The 22,443-nt window shown below is 35.9% G+C and overlaps 3 protein-coding genes and 1 non-coding gene across 4 annotated transcripts; 1 reads left to right on the forward strand and 3 right to left on the reverse strand.

Annotated features, from left to right (window-relative positions):
• Positions 1 to 996: 996 nt before the first annotated feature.
• On the reverse strand, positions 997 to 11,597 carry LOC132553272 (uncharacterized). Its single transcript, XM_060217510.1, has 2 exons — positions 6,203 to 11,597; positions 997 to 3,466 (listed from the first exon to the last, which is right to left on the reverse strand). Exons 1-2 carry the CDS (start codon positions 11,595 to 11,597, stop codon positions 1,776 to 1,778), a joined length of 7,086 nt encoding a protein of 2,361 aa, XP_060073493.1. The 3' UTR covers positions 997 to 1,775.
• A 9,320-nt stretch (positions 11,598 to 20,917) lies between these two features.
• Positions 20,918 to 21,000, forward strand: Trnal-uaa (transfer RNA leucine (anticodon UAA)). The gene has a single exon. It is a non-coding gene; the product is annotated as a tRNA-Leu (tRNA).
• Positions 21,001 to 21,164: 164 nt separating this feature from the next.
• Positions 21,165 to 21,794, reverse strand: LOC132553285 (uncharacterized). Its single transcript, XM_060217519.1, has one exon. The coding sequence runs from the start codon at positions 21,792 to 21,794 to the stop codon at positions 21,165 to 21,167; it is 630 nt and encodes a 209-aa protein (XP_060073502.1).
• An 86-nt stretch (positions 21,795 to 21,880) lies between these two features.
• On the reverse strand, positions 21,881 to 22,378 carry LOC132553295 (uncharacterized). Its single transcript, XM_060217530.1, has one exon. It carries the CDS (start codon positions 22,376 to 22,378, stop codon positions 21,881 to 21,883), a length of 498 nt encoding a protein of 165 aa, XP_060073513.1.
• Positions 22,379 to 22,443: the final 65 nt, after the last annotated feature.

The following is a 22,443-nucleotide window of genomic DNA, read 5'->3' on the forward strand; positions in this document are numbered from 1 at the left end:
TAATTCAACAGGATCTCCTTCAGTACAGTATTAATGAATAGTGAAACTTCTCATTTAATAAAATATTGATGTTTTGTTGGTTATCATGTATGAGACATTTGCAGTAGAATTTTTTTCAAATCACTTACAGTTTTTGAAGGTCCTAGGGGCATTGTTTAATGTTCTCTGACCAATGGCAGTTTGTGTTTCTCAGTAAGTTGAGAAAGTGATCAGTCTGTGCAGACGTGGTCCTTGGTAAAGGCACTTTACCCTAATTGCTCTAGACAGCATGCTACGAGCCTTGTGTAGGTTGTTCTATGGGATACAATATCTTAAGGAGTCCCCACCTCAAAACGACCTGGCTGTTCACGGGGCGATAAACGCAGCATACAAACAAAACTGATACAATATGTCTATATAGATTCAGGAATATCTAAATGCACCTGTAATATTTATTGGATCTTGACAAGCCTTTATTTCCATATATTATGATCACCTGTAATATTTAAGCCAATCTTTTTAAATGTTAACAAACAATCAAACACCGTTATATTTTACATTTTATTAGCTGTTATTACATCTAAAATAAGACAATGACTTACTCAGTATATCTGATAATGACTTACTCAGTATATCTGTATTCATGACTAAGATAATGACTCAGTATATCTGTATTCATGACTAAGATAATGACTCAGTATATCTGTATTCATGACTAAGATAATGACTCAGTATATCTGTATTCATGACTAAGATAATGACTTACTCAGTATATCTGTATTCAGTGTATCTGTATTCATGACTAAGACAATGACTTACTCAGTGTATCTGTATTCATGACTAAGATAATGACTTACTCAGTGTATCTATTCATGACTATGATAATGACTTACTCAGTATATCTGTATTCATGACTAAGACAATGACTTACTCAGTGTATCTGTATTCATGACTAAGACAATGACTTACTCAGTGTATCTGTATTCATGACTAAGATAATGACTCAGTATATCAGTATATCTGTACTCATGACTAAGATAATGACTTACTCAGTATATCTGTATTCATGACTAAGATAATAACTTAATCAGTATATCTGTATTGCCTGTTTATTGCTGAGGTATGTTCCTTTATGTTCCTTTGTCCAAACAACAGCTGTGTAGAGTTGAGCCAAGTCTGGATCTGGCATGGTCTTGACATGAACTTCTGGTTTTTATATATGGCTGCTAAGACTTCAAGCTTGTTAACTTTTTACAGACTTGTTGTCACAAGAAGTCTCTATCATAAGATCCTATTATGTTGTTTAGTTTAGATATTAAGTTTTCTTGTATAGGCAATAAAAATCAGTACAGATTTAACAATATACCATACTATTGTCTTTAACAATTATCTTTATAAAAAAAGATTCATTCATGATACTTAGAATACAGACTTTAGGTTTAAAAACCAATAGTGAAACTGTCTCCACATGTAGATTTCAGAATTTAAAATAACTGTATGAAATTATGTCAACATTTGTAACAGTATGGTAAAACTTAACAAATAGATAATCAGATACCAAGATACAATGATCTTGATAACAGCCTTACAAAATTCAATTCATCTACATTTTGTAGGATTCTTAAAACATTTGGTACATTTTCATTTCATAGGTGGTATAAATGTATATGAAATAGTTTCTCTCAGAAATCATACAAAACCATACACATAAATATTCACATACAACAGCAATACCTTCACAACATTGAAACTTAACAAGTATGAAATGTTTGTCATGATTTGGCTTCATCACCCTATCAAAAGTCAATAGGTTCGTGTTTAATTGATCGTACATCTAGAATGATAGGAAGACCTGATGTTGTAGCATCCTCTCCAGCAATGTTTGTGTTGTCTTGCACCAAGTTTGGTTCTGGACCCAGATCCTGCACAATTTTTTCATTTTGCTGAACGCCAGACTCAGACAAATGATAAACAGGGAGAGGTTTGACATCAGTCAAGACGACAACTGTAGCAGTATCCATTTCTGCCTCTTGGACCACTGATAGCAATCCATCTTTAGATGAATGGATTACAGGGTCTTCTACTAAATCGGGAATTTCACTGTTTATGTCCTCTTTTTCCTTTTTAACTTCGCAACCGAGGTAATTTGCAACTGCAATGTTCTCTGCCTGTCCGTTTATCAGCATAGTGTCATTCCCGAGATCTTCCATTACAGTTTTCACACAGGGATCACTCCACATTCCATCATTCTGTCCTTGGTTTTCCTGCCCTGTAGTGGATCTCATGACTGCAACATCATCACTATACACATACACCTTTTGATTTTCATTATCCCACTCTACACAGACCTCCTTAGAAGTGCCAGCTTTGATTGTCACTGGATTTGTAATGCTGTCCGATGTACCAACATTATTATCATTAGAGTTACTATTGACCTCTTGTAGCGAACCTGTACACAAGTACGAGTATCTTAATTTGGCATTCTCATCATCATCGATAATGTTCTGTTCAAGACATTCTGATGTTTCATTTGTGCGGATGTGAAGCGGATAATGGTGAAATACAACATTATCTTCACCTCCTCCAACCTCGTTTTGACATTGTCTATCAATCTCCTTCTTCACATGTGGATACCCCCTCGTAATATCAAAATTAGAGGTGTTTGTTGTGACTGTTTCTAGCTGAGGTATTGTCACATGGTTTCCTTGACTGCTGACATGGACTTGGATATCTAATGATTCTAGGTTTGGTTTTATATCTGTTGATACTTGTGATTCATAGGGTGCACTACAAGGTACAATTTTTATAGCATCACCTTCGTTGTTCCTTACAGAACTTATTCTTCCCACATCTTCTGTAACTTGTAAAGACTTTGTAATTTCATCTGAGAAACCTTCTCCAACATTTTGTCTCGTATTAGTCAATTCATAGGATACCGCCTTATTAATTTCCTTTGACACAACATATGTTTTAACATGTCCAACCTTTGGTTTGATATAAACATTACTGCGTTTTACAACAGTTTGTATGACTTCCTTGTCGGCTGGTGGCATTACCACATACACATTCTTTGAAAAGAGCTTGCCATCCTCACTTTCGTCACTATCACTTCCTAAGTCAATCTTTTCATATCTGTTTTTGGCCCTGTTTTTTTCAAACTCTGAAGAGAATTGAAGGTCTAGTTCACAGAAAGGACAGGTAACATTTTCTAAACTTCTGTCCACATTATCCTTACCAAAAAGTAAATCTCTCATACAAACTGGGCACTGCTGTGTCTTCTTGTTTTTGTCACTGCAACGAGTTTTTGCTTTGTTTCTCACTTGTCTCTGTTTTATTTTCTCCTGAAGTTTCAATAGAACAGATCCTTCTGTTTGCATTTTAACATCAGTTATGTTTGGTTTTTTCTTTAGGGAATCTGCATTTATTTCAGATTTTTTTCTTCTGAGAGGCCGTCCAGGTCCACGCTTCACAACAGGAACTTCACATTCTGCAAAAACAGAACAAAAAAAAATTAATAAGAAATTGTACAACCCTCCTCTGAGCCCAACTTGGCCATCAATTAATGTACAAAGGGCAATAACTCTGTACATAACAAAACTTGCAAACAAAGAATTTTGAAACATATACATACTTTATGTAAGGCACTTAAAGCTTCTCTTAACAGTAAATTTATGAAATCTTTTGAAGATAAAACAGGTTAACTTTATGGCATGTTCAAATGAAATATAGATCATAAATATATGGTTTTAGGAGCCTTATCCACAATCCAAGTTTATGACAATTTTAATTTAGTTAACAGTTCACCTTCAGATTTCTTGCCAATGGCTTGCATTGGATTCAACAAAGTATTGTGAGACTGGAACAAGTAAATTTTCTAGCCAATTATAGTAATTTAACCAATATGAAAGTATGGCCCACACTTTTTCATTTTCCAGAGAAGTCTTTGTGGGATTCTGAAGATAATAGATATTATGTCTCTTTAAAAGGTAGAAACTTTGAGATTAAGGATGCCCAGACAATATCTTTTTGTTCATGTGGATAAATGCCTTTTATTCAGCATTGTCTCAAAGAAGTGACCTGTAACTTGAGATGTCTCTGGAGCACATGACATGAATAAGTACTGATAACATGTAGGAATCTTATGTGTAAACTTTAAAAGGAAAAAATACAATTATTTTTTTAACATTCACTAGATAACATTGATTAGTTACAAAAATGCATGTATATTTGTAACCATATTAATTTCAAGTAGAATTAATTTCATTTTGCTCTGTTTTGTATTTTAGATCTGAACCTAAAAAATTGTATATACAAATTCATCTGATCAATGAATAATTTACCTTATTTCTGTTTAGTGTTAATGTGATAAGAGAAGTAACTCATTTGCCAGCAAAACCATTTTTCATGAATGATTTGTACTTAGAAAACATATTCAGAGAAAGAGGATCAAAATGGATATAACTTCTAGAAATGTACATCTTTTCCGATATAAAACTTGAAAAAAAATATAGACACGTACAAAACAGCACACCAAGACAAAGCATGACCAGTTCACTAAGTAATGTGAACCGCATCGTACGTAGATCACAGCTGCTAGCTGTGTTCTGGAACATAAATGCAAGCTCAAGAAGAAAAATACCCCTATTTATTAGTAAATACTATTTGTTATTTACTTTCTTCTATTTCTGAAACACGTACGTATGCTAAAGAATGATTTACTCTTTTTTTTCTTTCGTTATAATGAAAGTGCTGTAGATTGTGCAAAAACTGCTATTTTGTTTTCAGTTACCTAGGATTTCTTGCGACCGTTTTCCAGTCCGACTCCTTGTACTTGTAGACATTGCTATTACAACTGAGATTCCAGTTCTTCAAATTTGCATAATAACAATACAAAACAACGTAACAAGTTTACTACAATGTAGCGTGTGCTGATAGATGCAGATTGACAACCCGGAAATGGCGCATTGTTAGTAATTGTAAATTCGGAAAACGTGATAACAGTTCCGAAATGATGCGGCATCGATTATGTAGCGGGCATTTGGTCAAACCAGAGATATATACGTCTCTGGTCAAACCGATATCAAATGATGAATAAGTTTATTAAATTCATATTTTATGTGTTTTAATTACAGAAATAAATTATAAATAATATTACTGGTCACTTTTGGACAGAGCGCTCAGAGCTTCAACATCGTCGAAGTATGATAACAGCCAGTCTAGCGACCATGAGAGGTAGCGGCACTAGAGCCTAGAATTGTACACGTAAGTACTATGTGTAGAATTAGCAACTAGTAACTAGTAACTATTTAATAATATATTTGATTAAAGGCATATTTTTGTTTAAAAATAAAGTTGATATTTTGACAGTGTGTTAATTCAAATATCGGGCGTGGTCGATTTAACAGACAGGTGGATCCGAGAAAACCCTCTTCACACTGACGAGGAGGATATTTTTTATATATGTAGTATAATTGGATACCAACTGTTATTTCTATATAATTTATAGATTGATTTTACAGTTGTAATGAATATGTATATGTGGTTATATTATATGATTATCTTATCGTAAGATTGTGTTTGTATTGTAGTAATATGATGTATTTCATGTTACAGGTTTTTTGTTATTGTATTAATAAAACTTTGAAGAAAAAGAACTCAGCAGTTGTTTTGATGACATTAAAGACAACTTTTACCCTTTATGCAATCTTATGACACATATATGCAACATGAACACCTCCAATATGCAACATGCAATTGGCCAGATCAATACTGATTTTTCAAATTAGGAAAGTTTTTCATGTATTTTTCCTATAAAGGTGACCGAGTCCAACATTACATAATTACAGAATTGGAAGCTGCGGCAGAGTTGCATGTAAATACCTTTTTTTAGTACCTAAAACTACGAACAAGATGACGGTATGTGCCGTATTAGCCATATATATGCGTGCTGCGCCCCCGCATGGTTGCCACTGTATTGATTGTTTCTGTAGTTGAGTGCATTTAATGAAATACTGTAGATTTGACAGCAACAGTCAGTCTATCATATATATAGTTTGAACAAGCAAGAAGGAAAACAGAAATAACTACTTAGATGTATTATATTGGAGTGTATAGCTGTGTAGAACAGTCTATGAACTAAACTTTGATGTTTCAAATGATATACTTCTGTAATTTTGGTTTACTCTTTCTAAATAATTTTCATGTTATATGTACTTAATGTTACCTTTTGTGTTTGTCCTTTTAATTCCAGGCTTTCTCATTGTCGTCTTCCTTAAAATTGCTTTCTTTTTTATAGTCCTCTTTTCATGCTTTACCCCATGGTCATGTTTATTCTTTTTTGTCCCTGTAACCCGATCTTTTCTGTTAAATGCTTCATTGATCGTTTCTTTCTGTTTCCCTGCTCTGTCACCCAGTGCTTTATCATCTCGTGACTCATTTTCCGTGTTGACTCCGCCTTTCTGTGTAACTCCCTTATGACCCGTTTCCTTTCTGACTGATACGTTTTTGTCTGTTGCTTTTTCAATGGGGTAATTCTCCTTTGGGTTGATACAATGTCCATCCAAACCGACTTCTAACTTAATGTATTTCTTTTTGAAAGGTAGTCGTCTGGATGTCATAGAGATGCCTTTCACTTTTTGCATACATGACTCAGAAACCTCATCTGACACGATAGCTAGTTTGGGTTTCAGCATGGTGCCTTCACTTTTGTTCAGTTTGAACAAATCCTCTTTGGAGACCTTTTCGCCATCCAGTTTGCTTGTATACTGCCTGCGAGCAGGACCCACTTCGGAAAATTTACCACAATTCCGAGGCTCTGTGGTCTCTCTCGACTCTCCATGAAAATTCTTTTTTGCCAGAGTTGTCCCTTCTGTGTGTTTTCTTGGAGATTTATTGTTGCCCTTCATTCGATCGGTGGATAAAAGTTTCTTTTTTCTCCTCATATGTGTCGATAATGATGCTTGTCTCATTTTTCTCTGCCTTTGAACAGCTGACATCATGCTTGATTTCCTGCGCAAGTACTGAAGCTGACGTCTCTTGGCCTCGTCATGCATAGCATCTAGATCCATAAACCAACATTTTGGTTTTTTCCCGCTTTTCTGGAAGTTAAAGCGGAAACCCTTTGTGGCAAGAGGTAGCCTGAAGTTATCATCAAATCTGGTCCATGTAGAATGGGAGGTGGCATCACGAACAAAGGACAGGTTTTGCTTTGCTGGTAATTCACCACTTTCAGGGTCTTGATTTTCAGGATTTTGTGTGTTTTTACTAGCATCACTGTGGTCTATTCTAGTGTTCCCACCTGTTTGCCCTAAACTTACTTGATCTGCGCCAATTTGAGGTGAAGCAGATTGCATTATTTCATCTTCATTCTCTTCAGATTGTAATGGTTGATTTGCTTCCATACCAAGAGTATCACAATCAATTTGAATGTCGTTTTTCTGTTGATCTTTGTTGTCATGACAACTATGATCAGGATTGCTAACAAGATTATCTTCTTCATCTCCACTTTTCTGCTGTTCTTGTCGATATTCCTCTTTTATAGATTGTAACTGCGTGTCTTCACTCATCAAAAAGACGCAGCTGGTTACAGTTACATTCTCCTCGTCTTTTGATATCTTAATAGTGTCCTCCTTAGGATCTTTTTCCTCGAAGCAATTTCTTTGTCTATCAACTCCAGAATCTTCACAATCAGCTTGATCATCAGACCTTATTTCGTTCTCAGCATTTCCAGATGGCATCGGGTCATTTTCTTCAACACTTGGCTCCTTAACCGCATTGCTTGCGACAGAAGATAGTTGGGCATTGATAGTATCGCCAAGTGCTTTATCCTGTACACAGTACTCCATCTCGTTAATACCCTCGTGCATTTCTGTTGTGTCATCTTTGGTATCTTCCAGATGTCTATGACTCCTGTTTTCTTTTATGTTTCCACTTGAGCTGTTGTCTTCTAAAATAACCACTGACTGACCACTTGGAAAGTTGCCAGTAGAATGTACACCGTTACAATTATCTACGGAGTGCCGTCTTTGACCATTGTCTGTTTTTTGCGTATCAATACCTTTGTCTTCCAAGTGCCTACTGATGCCAGTGTCTTTATCGACCCTACTACGACTTTGCTCACTTTGACCTTTGTTTAAGGAAGGCCCACTTTGGTAAATGTCTATTGTGTGCCCTCTTTGATCACTGTCACCTGAAAGTTCACTTTGAATATTTTCTGTTAAAAGCTGACTTTGACAAATGTCAACAGACTGTAGATGTTCACTGTCATCAGCTAACCTTTCACTTTGACTGTTTTCTGTTGAGTGTTCATCAGCTGATTGTCTACTGTTACCCTTTTCTGCAGAGATCTCCATTTGTCTATAACCAGCTGACTGTCCATCGTCATTCATTTTTGTAGAGTGATCAGTTTGACTCTTGTCACTGGACTGTCCACCTTTTTCTGTTGTGTTCCCCATTTGACTGTCGCTGCCAACCGATTGCTCACTTTGACTGTCCTTATCACGATGTCCACTACGACCATTTATTATACTTGTTCCGCTGTCTAGTGAACGTCCACATTGACTTAAGTCTGTTAAGTGTTCAGTTTTAAAGTTCTGTCTGCTATCACTACCTTTCTGTCCATTATCAGTCGAGTCACTTTCAACTGTAACTTGCTTCTCACTCCGACGATTCTTTTTCGGTCTTCCCCTTCCCCTTTTTTGAGACTGCTTGTTATTTTGATTTTTTTCTGTTGTACGCTCACTTTGGACGTCTTCAGTTGACTGTTCACTGCGCCACTTACCTGTGGACTGTTCAACTTGAAAAACGTCCACGGATTGTCCTCTTTCAATGTCCTCAGCTAACCGTCCACTTTGATAGCCATTTGACGGTCCATTTTGTGTCGTTTCTGTCGAGTCCTCAATTTGAATATCGTTACTTGGCTGTTTATCTTCACTATTTTCTGTTACATTCCCAATATGACCTCTAATGTCTTCTGAGTGCTCGCCATAACTGTCTTTACCTCGCTGTCCACTGTGATTATTTAATGTGCAGTGCCTAACACATTTTGGATCCCTTAAATCTGTTCCTTGCTTCTCACCGTGATGATTCTTTTTCGGCCGTCCCCTTTTCTTCTTTTGAGGTTCCTTATCTGTGGTCTCTACTGCAATCCCATTATCTATGTTCTGTTTTTTCCCTGATTTTTTACTTGAGGTCAAATTAGTCTTCGCCTTTTTCCTTGGTCTTCCCCTTCTCTTCCTCTCAGGGTTATGCTGTTGTTCACGGGCAGCCAAGGGCGACTCACTTTTCATTTCCGAACTTTCAGTGTATGACTGAGATGCGTTTGTGTCTTCATCACTGTTGCCTTCTTGTTTAATTTGTTTCATGAGATGATTTAAACCCGTTTGATTCTCGGATGTGTCTTCATCTTCATCTATCTCCCCTTTGATCAATGTCATGTCTAATTTATCCAAGCTCTTTAATTTTTCGATCTCCTTCTTGGTATGCATTCGTTTGTAATGCAGCTGTAACTGACTGTGCCTTTTATATGGCTTCTTGCATAATTCACAAAAGAAAGCATAGTTCCCATGCATTGTACCCACATGAGCCAAGAGGTTTTGTTGAGATCTACCTCCATATGGACAAAGAGGACAGCGATAGGGACGGTTTGTGAGGTCATGAGTTACCATATGCGCTTGCTTATTTGACTTGCTAGCAAAGGTCCGACCACAAACTTCACAGGAGAATGGTCTTATACCATTATGTAGCTGCATATGCTTTCCAAGAGACGACTTGACCTTGAAAGTCTTTTCACAAATGTCACACTTAAATGGTCTTTCGGTAGTGTGCCTTTGGGTGTGCTTGTTCCTTGCTGATGGCGATTTGAAACATTTTCCACATAAAGGACACGGGAACTTCCTTTCTTCTGAGTGAACATGCATGTGTTTTGATAAATCTGATTTAGTTTTACAGGCTTGTTGACAACCAGGATGTGTACATGGAAATGATCTAACATCACTGTGCTTAAACTTGTGGAGATTCAGTTCATAATTTGTTTTACATCGAAAATCACACTCTTCACATGAAAGTGGTTTTAATGAAGTATGACGATAGATGTGATATTTCAGGTCACACGATCTCTTAAAAGAATGTCCACAAATTTCACAATGGAATGGACGGTCATCCACATGGCTCAAAAGATGACTTGAAACATTTCTCCTCCATTTTGTAGTGAAGTCGCAATAAGGGCATTTGTAATTTTTGACTTTTGAATGTTTAGCCTGATGACGCTGCAGGTCAATTCGAGATCTGGAAGCGTAAGGGCACAGTTCACACTTAAATGGTTTAGCTTTGGTGTGTTTTGATTCATGTTCCAAAAATGATCCTCTACTTCTAGCTTTGAAGTCACAGTATGAACAGTATATAAATGGCATGACATGTGTTTTCCTATGTTTTATCAGCTTAGGACGTTCCTGGAACACCAAGTCACAACGATCACATTTGAAATTTCCAATCACAGGGGGCCTGCCTATTCTATGTTTTTTCCTCCTCAATTTTTTCTGCCGACCATGTATACCTTTACTTTTTGCTAGTGAACTTGATGTAAGTTCTTGGTTATTGTCACGAGAAAAGGAAGTGTCTTGCTCAACTTTGATTTGTTTCAAAGCTGGTTTAGAATTACTCTTGTAATTCTTTGGAGGCATGCTTAAATGTCCTGTACTTTCACATTCTGTCGGTGATTGGGTATTGATATCAGCAACACGAAATCCAATTATTCTTTGCTGGTCTTGCTCTGACACACTGGTGTAGGAATCTTCGTTATCTGCTGATATAGAACTTGTTGAAGCTGTTGCTGTCTTGGTTGCTGTTTTCAGCGGCCTACCTCTTTTTCGTTGTGGAGCGATTTCAAAAGGAAGAGTTGATTGAAGCTTATTACTCTCTGCCGATTTTCCAAGATTAGCTAACTTCACGCTCTGTTCATCAAACACGTTACAGTTGCTTTCAAGTATATTCTCTGTAGCATTAACCCTAGATTCTCCTGTTTCTGTTCCGTCTCCTCCAACAAATACATAATCGGCTTCCTCTGTATCGTTTGCAATTTCAAACACAAAGGATTCTGACTGTCTCTTCTTTTTTGATTTTTTAGGTGTCACCCTTGCATGTGTTTTGTTCTTTTTGCGGCGTTTCTTACGAGCTGGACTTTCTCCGTAAGCTTTAATCATGGGAGACACTTCTTCAGTTGTGCCGTCTGAAAGGCTGCTACTTTGTGGTTCTGGCAAACAGACATTTTGTAGTGCTAGGTTACATTCATTGGCACTATCAACATCTGACAGGGTTGGGAGTATACTCCAACAAACATCTACTGTTTTCTCAGAATCTTTACTGCTCTGTTCACAATCAGTCTCTTTCTTGGATATCTGAACAGGGATGTGTGCTATATTGTAGATATTTGCAGATGGTGCCACACTGGTGTTGAATTGTGGTAAATTCATTGGAGTAACAGCCTCTGTTCCAGTTTTCATTGTCAATGAGTCATTTGTTGTACTATTTAACACCTGGAAAGGTTTCGTTTCCATTTCGTCGTCATCTGAGATGTTCTCGTACACAAATCCACTTATCTTCTGTGAATCATAACACTCCATGATCTGGAAAATTCATAAGAAATTTTTTATACATAGATGATGTTGTTTCTTATTTGGACAGCGATGCAAAAACTAATAAGGGGATTTAACATCCAAATTTTAGTTAATTTGAAATATATGAAACAAATATGAGAGGTGAAAAAGAAATGACCAGTTACATGAATATCATAATGAATTGAAATGAATGTGAAATTCTGTGTATAACTTACATACTCTTATTGAACTGACACAAAATCTTAACTGGTGATTTTCATTCCTAGATTTCTTTCCTTAGTGACATCACAATGCTAATGATTTGAAGAGATCATGGCGTCACATCTAAAACCTTACATCAGTCACAGGTCGGCTAGTAATATACTGTAAAATCACACATTTTCCTGTAGCTCAAATTTTGTGGTTTTACAAAACTGTGCAATCTGGTTGACAATTGGTTTTGTGATGATATCTGGATCACTAAATCCACTAATAATATAGTCCACGTCTTTTTTCTATTTATAGTTTAGTGGACCAAAATAAAACCAACTAAAAGCTTTTACACTAGTCTGTTTTGCATGTTTAAATGCTTTTACTGAGTGCAACACCTTGATATTTACTACACTTATGTATACAAGTTAAGATAGCTTAATACAGGTCACTTATTTCTAACACCTCAACCTAATGCAATGTAATATGTAGACACAGTATAGAATTGAAAAATTATAGGCTGGCCTTTCGTCAGGATGAGGTCACCTCGGCCTGCATGTTAAGATCTCATACAATTGTCTATCCAGACAAATAAGAATCATTAATATAAAAGATTAGGTATAGTTCTGTAATTGTTGTGAAATAGAGGCAAAGTCCGAGAAGGTTTACACACAGATACAGATATATCCTAAACAGGAGATTATACTGATATGAAATAACTCTTCAGGGTGGTCAAGTGTGACTTTTGACCTTAAATATCATAATCTGGTCAATTAATGAGCATTTCAAACTATTCAAAGGTGACTACAAAAACACATTCACGTGCATACTGTATTTACTGTGGGACAGCTCAGGGGCCAAAATCATACACCCTGGCTTGAATCAGGGCAGTGGGTTTAAACACAAAAGTTGTGAAGCTTTTTTTTTGTCTAATTTCTACAGAAAAATCAGGTGTGTTTGTTGCTAGGTAGCTATGTGGTCACATAATTATCCAGCAATAATCAATTTTGCTACAGATGGATACATGTATGCACACATTCAGACACTGAATGTTTAATACCACTGACCTAACCTCTGTGATTTCAATACCACTGACCTAACCTCTGTGAGTTTAATACCACTGACCTAACCTCTGTAAGTTTAATACAACTGACTTAACTTCTGTGAGTTTAATACCACTGACCTAACCACTGTAAGTTTAATACCACTGACCTAACCTCTGTAGTTTAATACCACTGACCTAACCTCTGTGAGTTTAATACCACTGACCTAACCACTGTGAGTTTAATACCACTGACCTAACCACTGTAAGTTTAATACCACTAACCTAACCTCTGTAAGTTTAATACCACTGACCTAACCTCTGTGATTTCAATACCACTGACCTAACCTCTGTAAGTTTAATACCACTGACCTAACCACTGTAAGTTTAATACCACTGACCTAACCACTGTAAGTTTAATACCACTAACCTAACCTCTGTAAGTTTAATACCACTGACCTAACCTCTGTAAGTTTAATACCACTGACCTAACCTCTGTAAGTTTAATACCACTGACCTAACCTCTGTAAGTTTAATACCACTGACCTAACCTCTGTAAGTTTAATACCACTGACCTTTAATACCACTGACCTAACCTCTGTGAGTTTGATACCACTGACCTAACCTCTGTAAGTTTAATACCACTGACCTAACCACTGTAAGTTTAATACCACTGACCTAACCTCTGTAAGTTTAATACCACTGACCTAACCTCTGTAAGTTTGATACCACTGACCTAACCACTGTAAGTTTGATACCACTGACCTAACCTCTGTGAGTTTAATACCACTGACCTAACCTCTGTGATTTCAATACCACTGACCTAACCACTGTAAGTTTAATACCACTGACCTAACCACTGTAAGTTTAATACCACTGACCTAACCTCTGTAAGTTTGATACCACTGACCTAACCACTGTGAGTTTAATACCACTGACCTAACCTCTGTGATTTCAATACCACTGACCTAACCTCTGTGAGTTTGATACCACTGACCTAACCTCTGTAAGTTTAATACCACTGACCTAACCTCTGTGAGTTTAATACCACTGACCTAACCTCTGTAAGTTTAATACCACTGACCTAACCACTGTGAGTTTAATACCACTGACCTAACCTCTGTAAGTTTAATACCACTGACCTAACCTCTGTAAGTTTAATACCACTGACCTAACCTCTGTAAGTTTAATACCACTGACCTAACCTCTGTAAGTTTAATACCACTGACCTAACCTCTGTAAGTTTAATACCACTGACCTAACCTCTGTGATTTCAATACCACTGACCTAACCACTGTAAGTTTAATACCACTGACCTAACCTCTGTAAGTTTAATACCACTGACCTAACCTCTGTAAGTTTGATACCACTGACCTAACCTCTGTGATTTCAATACCACTGACCTAACCACTGTAAGTTTAATACCACTGACCAAACCACTGTAAGTTTAATACCACTGACCTAACCACTGTAAGTTTAATACCACTGACCTAACCTCTGTAAGTTTAATACCACTGACCTAACCTCTGTAAGTTTAATACCACTGACCTAACCTCTGTAAGTTTAATACCACTGACCCAACCTCTGTAAGTTTAATACCACTGACCTAACCTCTGTAAGTTTAATACCACTGACCTAACCTCTGTGAGTTTAATACCACTGACCTAACCTCTGTAAGTTTAATACCACTGACCTAACCTCTGTGAGTTTAATACCACTGACCTAACCACTGTAAGTTTAATACCACTGACCTAACCACTGTAAGTTTGATACCACTAACCTAACCTCTGTAAGTTTAATACCACTGACCTAACCTCTGTAAGTTTAATACCACTGACCTAACCTCTGTGAGTTTAATACCACTGACCTAACCTCTGTAAGTTTAATACAATTGACTTAACCTCTGTGAGTTTGACACCACTGACTCGGACAAGTATCTCGCTTTTTTTTGTTTTTTGTTTTGTTTTTGTTTGTTTGTTTGTTTGAATATCAAACTAGCTATCATACACTTTACCTGAATTCTGTTGACTTCTTGAAGACTTTTGTCAATTTCACCAACTTCCTATGGTACAATCTGCAAATATATGACAAAAGTCAAAATGATACTACATGTACTATTAGCAATTAACTTGATTAAGTAAAATATCTCAAACTTCTTGCTATGTTAAAACACAAGAGGCCCATGGTCCTTAATGGTCACCTGAGTTCTAGAAATGCTAGAAATTATCTTGTTAACAAAGGACGATGTAAAAGCTGTGTAATGATATTAAATGATATCCCATCTGAAAGGGACCTCACGGTAAAAACATTGACTTTGTTATTGATTGTATGTATACATTTCCACGTTTGATATTGTTATGTTTATTTTAGCCCGATCTTCAGTCCATATCAAATGTCCAGCTTCACCACTTCTATGGTTTGGAAATCCCGTCACATTAGGAAATAGTTTGAAAATGAGCACGTTAATTTTGTACACACGAATATATGATGTTGAGTACAAATGACAGCGACAGTGGTGACAGAGTAAGCAAAATCGTGATCATATATGACGAAAAAAATTTACATATCCAGACTGTTGATCAACAGATAAGCCTTTCCTTTTCATAACCTCTTTATCAGCGAAAAACCAACTGTCATTGTTCAGAAGGTGATACACTTGATAAATATATACAATTATAAAAACAAATCTGTTAAAAAAAATAGTTTTACAAAATCTGTTAAAAAAAATAGTTTTACAAAATCTGTTAAAAAAAAAAAAAATAGTTTTACAAAATCTGTTAAAAAAAATAGTTTTACAAAATCTGTTAAAAAAAATAGTTTTACAAAATCTGTTAAAAAAAATAGTTTTACAAAATCTGTTAAAAAAAATAGTTTTACAAAATCTGTTAAAAAAAATAGTTTTACAAAATCTGTTAAAAAAAATAGTTTTACAAAATCTGTTAAAAAAAATAGTTTTACAAAATCTGTTAAAAAAAATAGTTTTACAAAATCTGTTAAAAAAAAGTTTTACAAAATCTGTTAAAAAAAATAGTTTTACAAAATCTGTTAAAAAAAATAGTTTTACAAAATCTGTTAAAAAAAATAGTTTTACAAAATCTGTTAAAAAAAATAGTTTTACAAAATCTGTTAAAAAAAATAGTTTTACAAAATCTGTTAAAAAAAATAGTTTTACAAAATCTGTTAAAAAAAATAGTTTTACAAAATCTGTTAAAAAAAAATAGTTTTACAAAATCTGTTAAAAAAATAGTTTTACAATGATGTCACTTTAAGGATTCTAAGCGAGACTGAATTTGATACAAAATGTATTTATCCTATAAACTTAAGATACTGCAGTCTCTCCCCAGAGGCCAAATGTGAGCATTTTTTGTCTATCATATGTGACCCTTGAGAAAAGGATTTGTGAAATTTGAGGCAACTTGACCCCATTATTCCCCCGCCCCTCAAGCCCCTCGCGATTGAGAACCACATACATCACAGTTTGGGTTAACCTTTGACCTCAGGTTTCATTACAATTGGTGCAGGAGTTGAAAATGTTACAACGATGCACAACACATGTTGTACAATGCTGGACATATGGCAATTGTAATGGGTCGCCATGAGAAATATTTCAGGCCATATAAAAATCTAGTTCATTACATGTTTATCTGCATTTTATCTTTTATAAACTGTATGGAACAAGCTCTAGGTGTTAACAAATATCTTCTAACTCATGGTCAGGGGGCGGGCTTATTACAAGACAATGAAATGTTTAGGTGATTACTAGGCATGGGGTTACTGCTATGGTAAGACCAACATCTTATCTAACACAACATTTTATCATCTTTTATAATGTCCTTACATAATTGCACTTTATACAAGTTATGGAACCTTAATGCCACACAATACTGTCTCATCCTTTACAAATATCATTTTTGTGCATACATTTGGACATTCCTGCATTTGGTTTAATATGGAAACAGTGCAAAGGAAAATGTGAAATTTTAAGCCAAACGCTAAATGAAACGCTAGTCTTTGTTTCTGTGAGTGATAATCTTCAGTAACTTGAATACATAGAAAAGTATCATTCTGATCTGTACCATAGTGAAATCACAGCTAAAATTAACTTTCCTGTTGCCTAGCTGCTAAATATAGATGTTAAACAATAGCTAATAATAAATAATAAATTTTATTTATTTTACAACAAGAAATGTATCTGTATCTGCACAGTACATGGTTCAAACTTTTTTAGGAGCTGTTTAAAGACTATTTTTGCTACTGAAATATGACAAATGCCATTTCTTAATGACAACCCTGAAGAAAGTTATCAACCAATTTTGGATGGTGGAGGAAAGCTGGGAGTTCCCAGCAAACCTGCAGTCAGTACCTGACAACTGCCCCACATTAGCCTTGAACCTGCGACCCAGGGGTTGAATTATTGAAAAAAAGTTCTAAATAAACGAACTCATGGACACTCCTTTCTTTAATGCTATTAAACTACAGAGAAGTATAATTTTGTTTACAACTTTGTATATTGATGAAAATTAAAACATAACAAAAGGAAAAAATAATGATCATTTGATAATTACATTAAATTGTAAGACATGACCTTAGATATATATCATAAAATCTATAATTAATTCATTTCAAAGAATTAATATATATATTTTTTTTCTTTAAAGATCAAATTAGAGAATTAAAAGAAAATTCAATATCATTTTAAGTTAATATATTGTGTATTTCAGTGGGGGCGTATCTATCATTAATATGTGTATTCCTTAATGGTAAAAATTTCAAACAGTTAATCATGAGTTACAATGTAATACATGATAAGACTTAGAAACAAACCACTGCATTCCTTTTTCACATCAACAAACCCACAATGTTATACAAAGTAATACAGCAAATGTGCATTACCTCATTTGATATGTTAAATTATAACTGTGTATGAAGATTGAAATTAGCAAATGCAATTTTCATATAAGTTTAATGTGTATGATAAATTTCCTGGCATATGTAGCTTAAAAGGAAAGTTACAGACGCACATAAGACAAAGAACAGTTTTAAAATCGATAGATCCTTTAAACGATACACACAGAGCAGGCTACTGCAAGCATCATCTGCATTCTAATTAATATGCGAGAGAGTGCATCCAATGTATATGAAATATAAGCCGGATAAAGCGGTCTTATTCACTTTAACACGTCGTGTATGACTGCGTTGCAGTCGGTCGACTATCATTCAGATCTAGTTGTTGATTTTTTTAAATGACGAAACATGTATTCTGTCGGTCTTCTGGTTAAACTGCATTAAGTATAAGATCGCTGTCTGTTCTATTTTTAGCTCACACTGCAGTAGCAACATTAGATTTCATTCACATAAATATATTTTGAATACCAAGAACTACTTACCTAAAAGGAGACTATCATTTAGATACACATCTTGTAAATATTGGAACAACAGTTGATTTTAGAGACCGGTACTTCCATAAAACATGACAAACACAGACAGCGGCAGTGATAATGCGAGTCCTTGCCGTCTGCCTCGTTTCCACCGTTCAATCCTGTATTTTTACGCATAAATTATGATGACAACCTATGTTTGTGCATATGAAACATGTATAGTATGCGATTCCTTGTGCTTTTATGGATGGTTGACTTTTCTTACCATGCTTATGAACAGAAAACACTACTGAGGTCCAGGTTGAGAACGGACGATGCACTGGCCAGCCGCCGAGTCCGCTGGTCATACTGTCGTTGACGGCATGCTCAGCGGTCGAAGGGAGGTAACTCGCAATAAGCTCATATTTGCTTCTAGGTTTTTTTGTTTTTTTTTTCCACTGTTATGTAAATTTTCAGATTTTAATATATCACAATATTTACATTACCATATACAAAGATAAAACAAGGAACATAGATATAAAATAACGTTTCTGTCGTTGTGTTTGGTTCTTCACAGGAAAAAATGTTTTGTATAAAACTTTGACGTAGTTTTAACGACAGACGTCCAAACATTAGAATATCAGTATGTAAACCTTATCGTCATGAAAACTTTATCGGCGTCTTTCAAAAACGTAATAATTAGAGACAGATTTACTTAACGAAATAATGTATACACGTTGTGTATCATTTTGAGAATTCTTGATGGCAAGAATTTAAATACAGTAAAACAATGCACATAAGGTCATTTTGTGACACAAGTTTGAATAATGACGACACTGGGCTGGCTTTGTTTCCTGATATTTCGTATCGATTTCATAAAATTCTTATGAGAAGAAAATTAACATTCCAGAGAAATTCACAAAATATGTCTTGATACCTACTTACTGCTAAGCGACTCATCAAACGGTATTGAAGATTGCTCAGTATACAAATTAAAACGTGTTTATCAAAGACGAAGAATAGGAATTGAGTGAAATAACATTAGAGACTTTAATGGTATATATTTTTTATCAACTAAAGTCATACTATTGGGCCACTACTGACCCTATTATAGTGCTATCACACTGAAATGCCATAAACTGGACAGATTCTGGGTGATGCTGGTCGATAGCATGCATAAAGCGATATATACCTTTGTAAGTAATAGCTTGTGGATAGGACCTAAAGCCTTTCTCATAGTGTACTCAACACAGAAACTAAAGTCAGGCAATATCAAGGCTCGAAAAGGAATTAAATAACGATGATAAAATAAGAAAAAAAAGTTTTTTCTGTAACCAGTAAAGAGATAAATGTGCCAATCGCTACCACGAGCTTCACTTGTCCGACATTTGTAGAAACAGAGACGAGAAAATCACATCTTTATTAAGTTAGAAATGCGATCCGTGTACAGGTTTTACTACTATTCTAAACAGGAGTCATTACAATGTCTCTCAGATTTACAGCTCAATATATAGCACATTGACAAAGAATACCTGTGTTCTAATCCATCTAGGGAAAATCAAAAGATGGCAAACGATGTACGATCGTAGGCATTGTCAAACTCGAAAATTTTGGACTGAATACTATTTATTTATTTGTTTATTTGTTTATTTTTATTTTATTTATTTATTTATTTGTTTTTTTTTGTTTATTTACCTTTTTCCTTCAGTAGAAATTACCTTTCTTTTGATGATTTTTTTAGAAATTACATACAATTAACGTTTTTAAGAAAAAATACTTTTTTCCGCCGTCGCTCTGAGATGCACCATACAATGTACATCTCTGATACAACAATCAGTAAACGAGAGTTCCACATTTCATATGCAAGGTTAAAACATCGATTTTTACAGGAGTTATTTCCCTTGGTGCATAGTTCACTCAGTAATACGTGTTCAAAATCATATTTCTAATAAAATCAATGAGACTTTATCAAGACTAAAATATTGAAAATCAACGGAAAATTAATTAAACATTCAAATGTAAAACTATTTTGTATATAGGACATTGACAGTAACGTATCATAAACCTCCTTTTTTGTTATAAAATGGCAGCGTTGCGGGTAGACACGTAAAGTTGGGTATCGATGCTGTACACTATATAAGCCATAGTTTTTATTTTCTCGTGTAGATTGTCTGTTTGCTTGATTGTCTGTTTGTTGTTTGTGATTTTTTTTACCACTAGTAAGAACATATTGAACAAATAATACTTACGTTACTTCATTTTCTCTCTTTCCTTTTTTATGCGGTAAATCCAAAATTATTCCTAAGTTTTAACATATTTGATCAAGACACATTAGTATGTATATAGTATGTACATTAATAACAAGTAACAATACCAGTTCAACAAAAAAATATTTAGAAAATCTATTAACATTATGTGAATGAAAAACAGTGTCGGATTCCAAAGTTTTACACAATGGGGAAATAAAAAAAAAAATTTCATTTTCAAAATGCATCATTCAAATTGTGTTTCATGCATAACATTTGAATTAATTTAATAAATTGATCAATTAATTAATATACGGAAACATTTCTCTATATTGATTATAGCATTTTTAGAAAGAGTGAAATTTTTAATATCGATTAAAAAGTTTGTATAGATCGCCCATATGTAAATATATCGCTTTCTGAATGTACCAAATGCTCATATCTGTTATCATACCTTGTGCTGAGAAGTTAATTTACAAATGTGTGTATGGCAGTACGGTGGCCGAGTGGTTAAGGCGTTGGACTTAAGTTCCAATGGAGTTATCTCCGCGTGGGTTCGAACCCCACCCGTACTAGTGTTTTTTACCAAAGAAAATTAAACAAAAACTTCTCTGTATGATATTAGCCCTCAAGCCGTATATATTCTTTTCATATGTAGAATAGAAATAGTTTTCACGTTAACAGTAGACTATAAAAATCTATGTGTCGGTCTCCGTTCATTTCTAGTATTATTTACCGACTATGATCTGTGTGTTCGTCCCTGGTCTGACCTTGTAACATGGATTATGATTTGTATGGCCATCCTTGGACAGGCCAAGTGACGCGGACTAGAATTTTTGTGACCGTTCCTGGTATGACCCAGTAACACGGACTGTTCTGTGTGATCGCCACTGGTCTGATCCAGTAACGCGGACTGATATGTGTGACCATCACTGGTCTGACCTAGTAACACAGTCTGATCTGTGTGACCGTCACTGATCTGACCCAGTAACACAGACTGATCTGTGTGACCGTCACTGGTCTGACCTAGTAGCACGGACTGATCTGTGTGACCGTCACTGATCTGACCCAGTAACACAGACTGATATGTGTGACCATCACTGGTCTGACCTAGTAACACAGTCTGATCTGTGTGGCCGTCCCTGCTCTGGCCCAGTAACACAGACTGATCTGTGTGACCGTCACTGGTCTGATCCAGTAACACAGACTGATCTGTGTGACCGTCACTGGTCTGACCCAGTAACACAGACTGATCTGTGTGACCGTCACTGGTCTGACCCAGTAACACAGACTGATCTGTGTGACCGTCACTGGTCTTACCCAGTAACACGGACTGATCTGTGTGGCCGTCCCTAGTCTGTGTGACCATCACTGGTCTGACCCAGTAACACAAACTGATCTGTGTGACCTTCACTGGTCTGATCCAGTAACACGGACTGATCTGTGTGGCCGTCCCTAGTCTGTGTGACCATCACTGGTCTGACCCAGTAACACAAACTGATCTGTGTGACCATCACTTGTCTGATCCAGTAACGCGGACTGATCTGTGTGACCATCACTGGTCTGACCTAGTAACACAGTCTGATCTGTGTGACCGTCACTGGTCTGACCCAGTAACACAGACTGATCTGTGTGACCGTCACTGGTCTGACCTAGTAGCACGGACTGATCTGTGTGACCGTCACTGGTCTGACCCAGTAACACAGACTGATCTGTGTGGCCGTCCCTGCTCTGGCCCAGTAACACAGACTGATCTGTGTGACCGTCACTGGTCTGATCCAGTAACACAGACTGATCTGTGTGACCGTCACTGGTCTGACCCAGTAACACAGACTGATCTGTGTGACCGTCACTGGTCTGACCCAGTAACACGGACTGATATGTGTGGCCGTCCCTAGTCTGTGTGACCATCACTGGTCTGACCCAGTAACGCGGACTGATCTGTGTGACCATCACTGGTCTGACCTAGTAACACAGTCTGATCTGTGTGACCGTCACTGGTCTGACCCAGTAACACA

Source organism: Ylistrum balloti, unplaced genomic scaffold (assembly GCF_031769215.1).
Source record: "Ylistrum balloti isolate Yb309-2 unplaced genomic scaffold, AGI_CSIRO_Ybal_v1 Utg369636, whole genome shotgun sequence".
NCBI lineage: Eukaryota > Metazoa > Mollusca > Bivalvia > Pectinida > Pectinidae > Ylistrum > Ylistrum balloti.

Excerpts from the sequence above, each read along its gene's own strand:
- LOC132553272 (XM_060217510.1), bottom strand. The coding sequence starts at position 11,597 with ATGGAGTGTTATGATTCACAGAAGATAAGTGGATTTGTGTACGAGAAC. Across the intron at positions 3,467-6,202 it reads TAAAAGGACAAACACAAAAG|AATGTGAAGTTCCTGTTGTG; the intron begins GTAACATTAAGT and ends CTGTTTTTGCAG.
- LOC132553285 (XM_060217519.1), bottom strand. The coding sequence starts at position 21,794 with ATGGTCACACAGACTAGGGACGGCCACACAGATCAGTCCGTGTTACTG.
- LOC132553295 (XM_060217530.1), bottom strand. The coding sequence starts at position 22,378 with ATGGTCACACAGATCAGTCCGCGTTACTGGGTCAGACCAGTGATGGTC.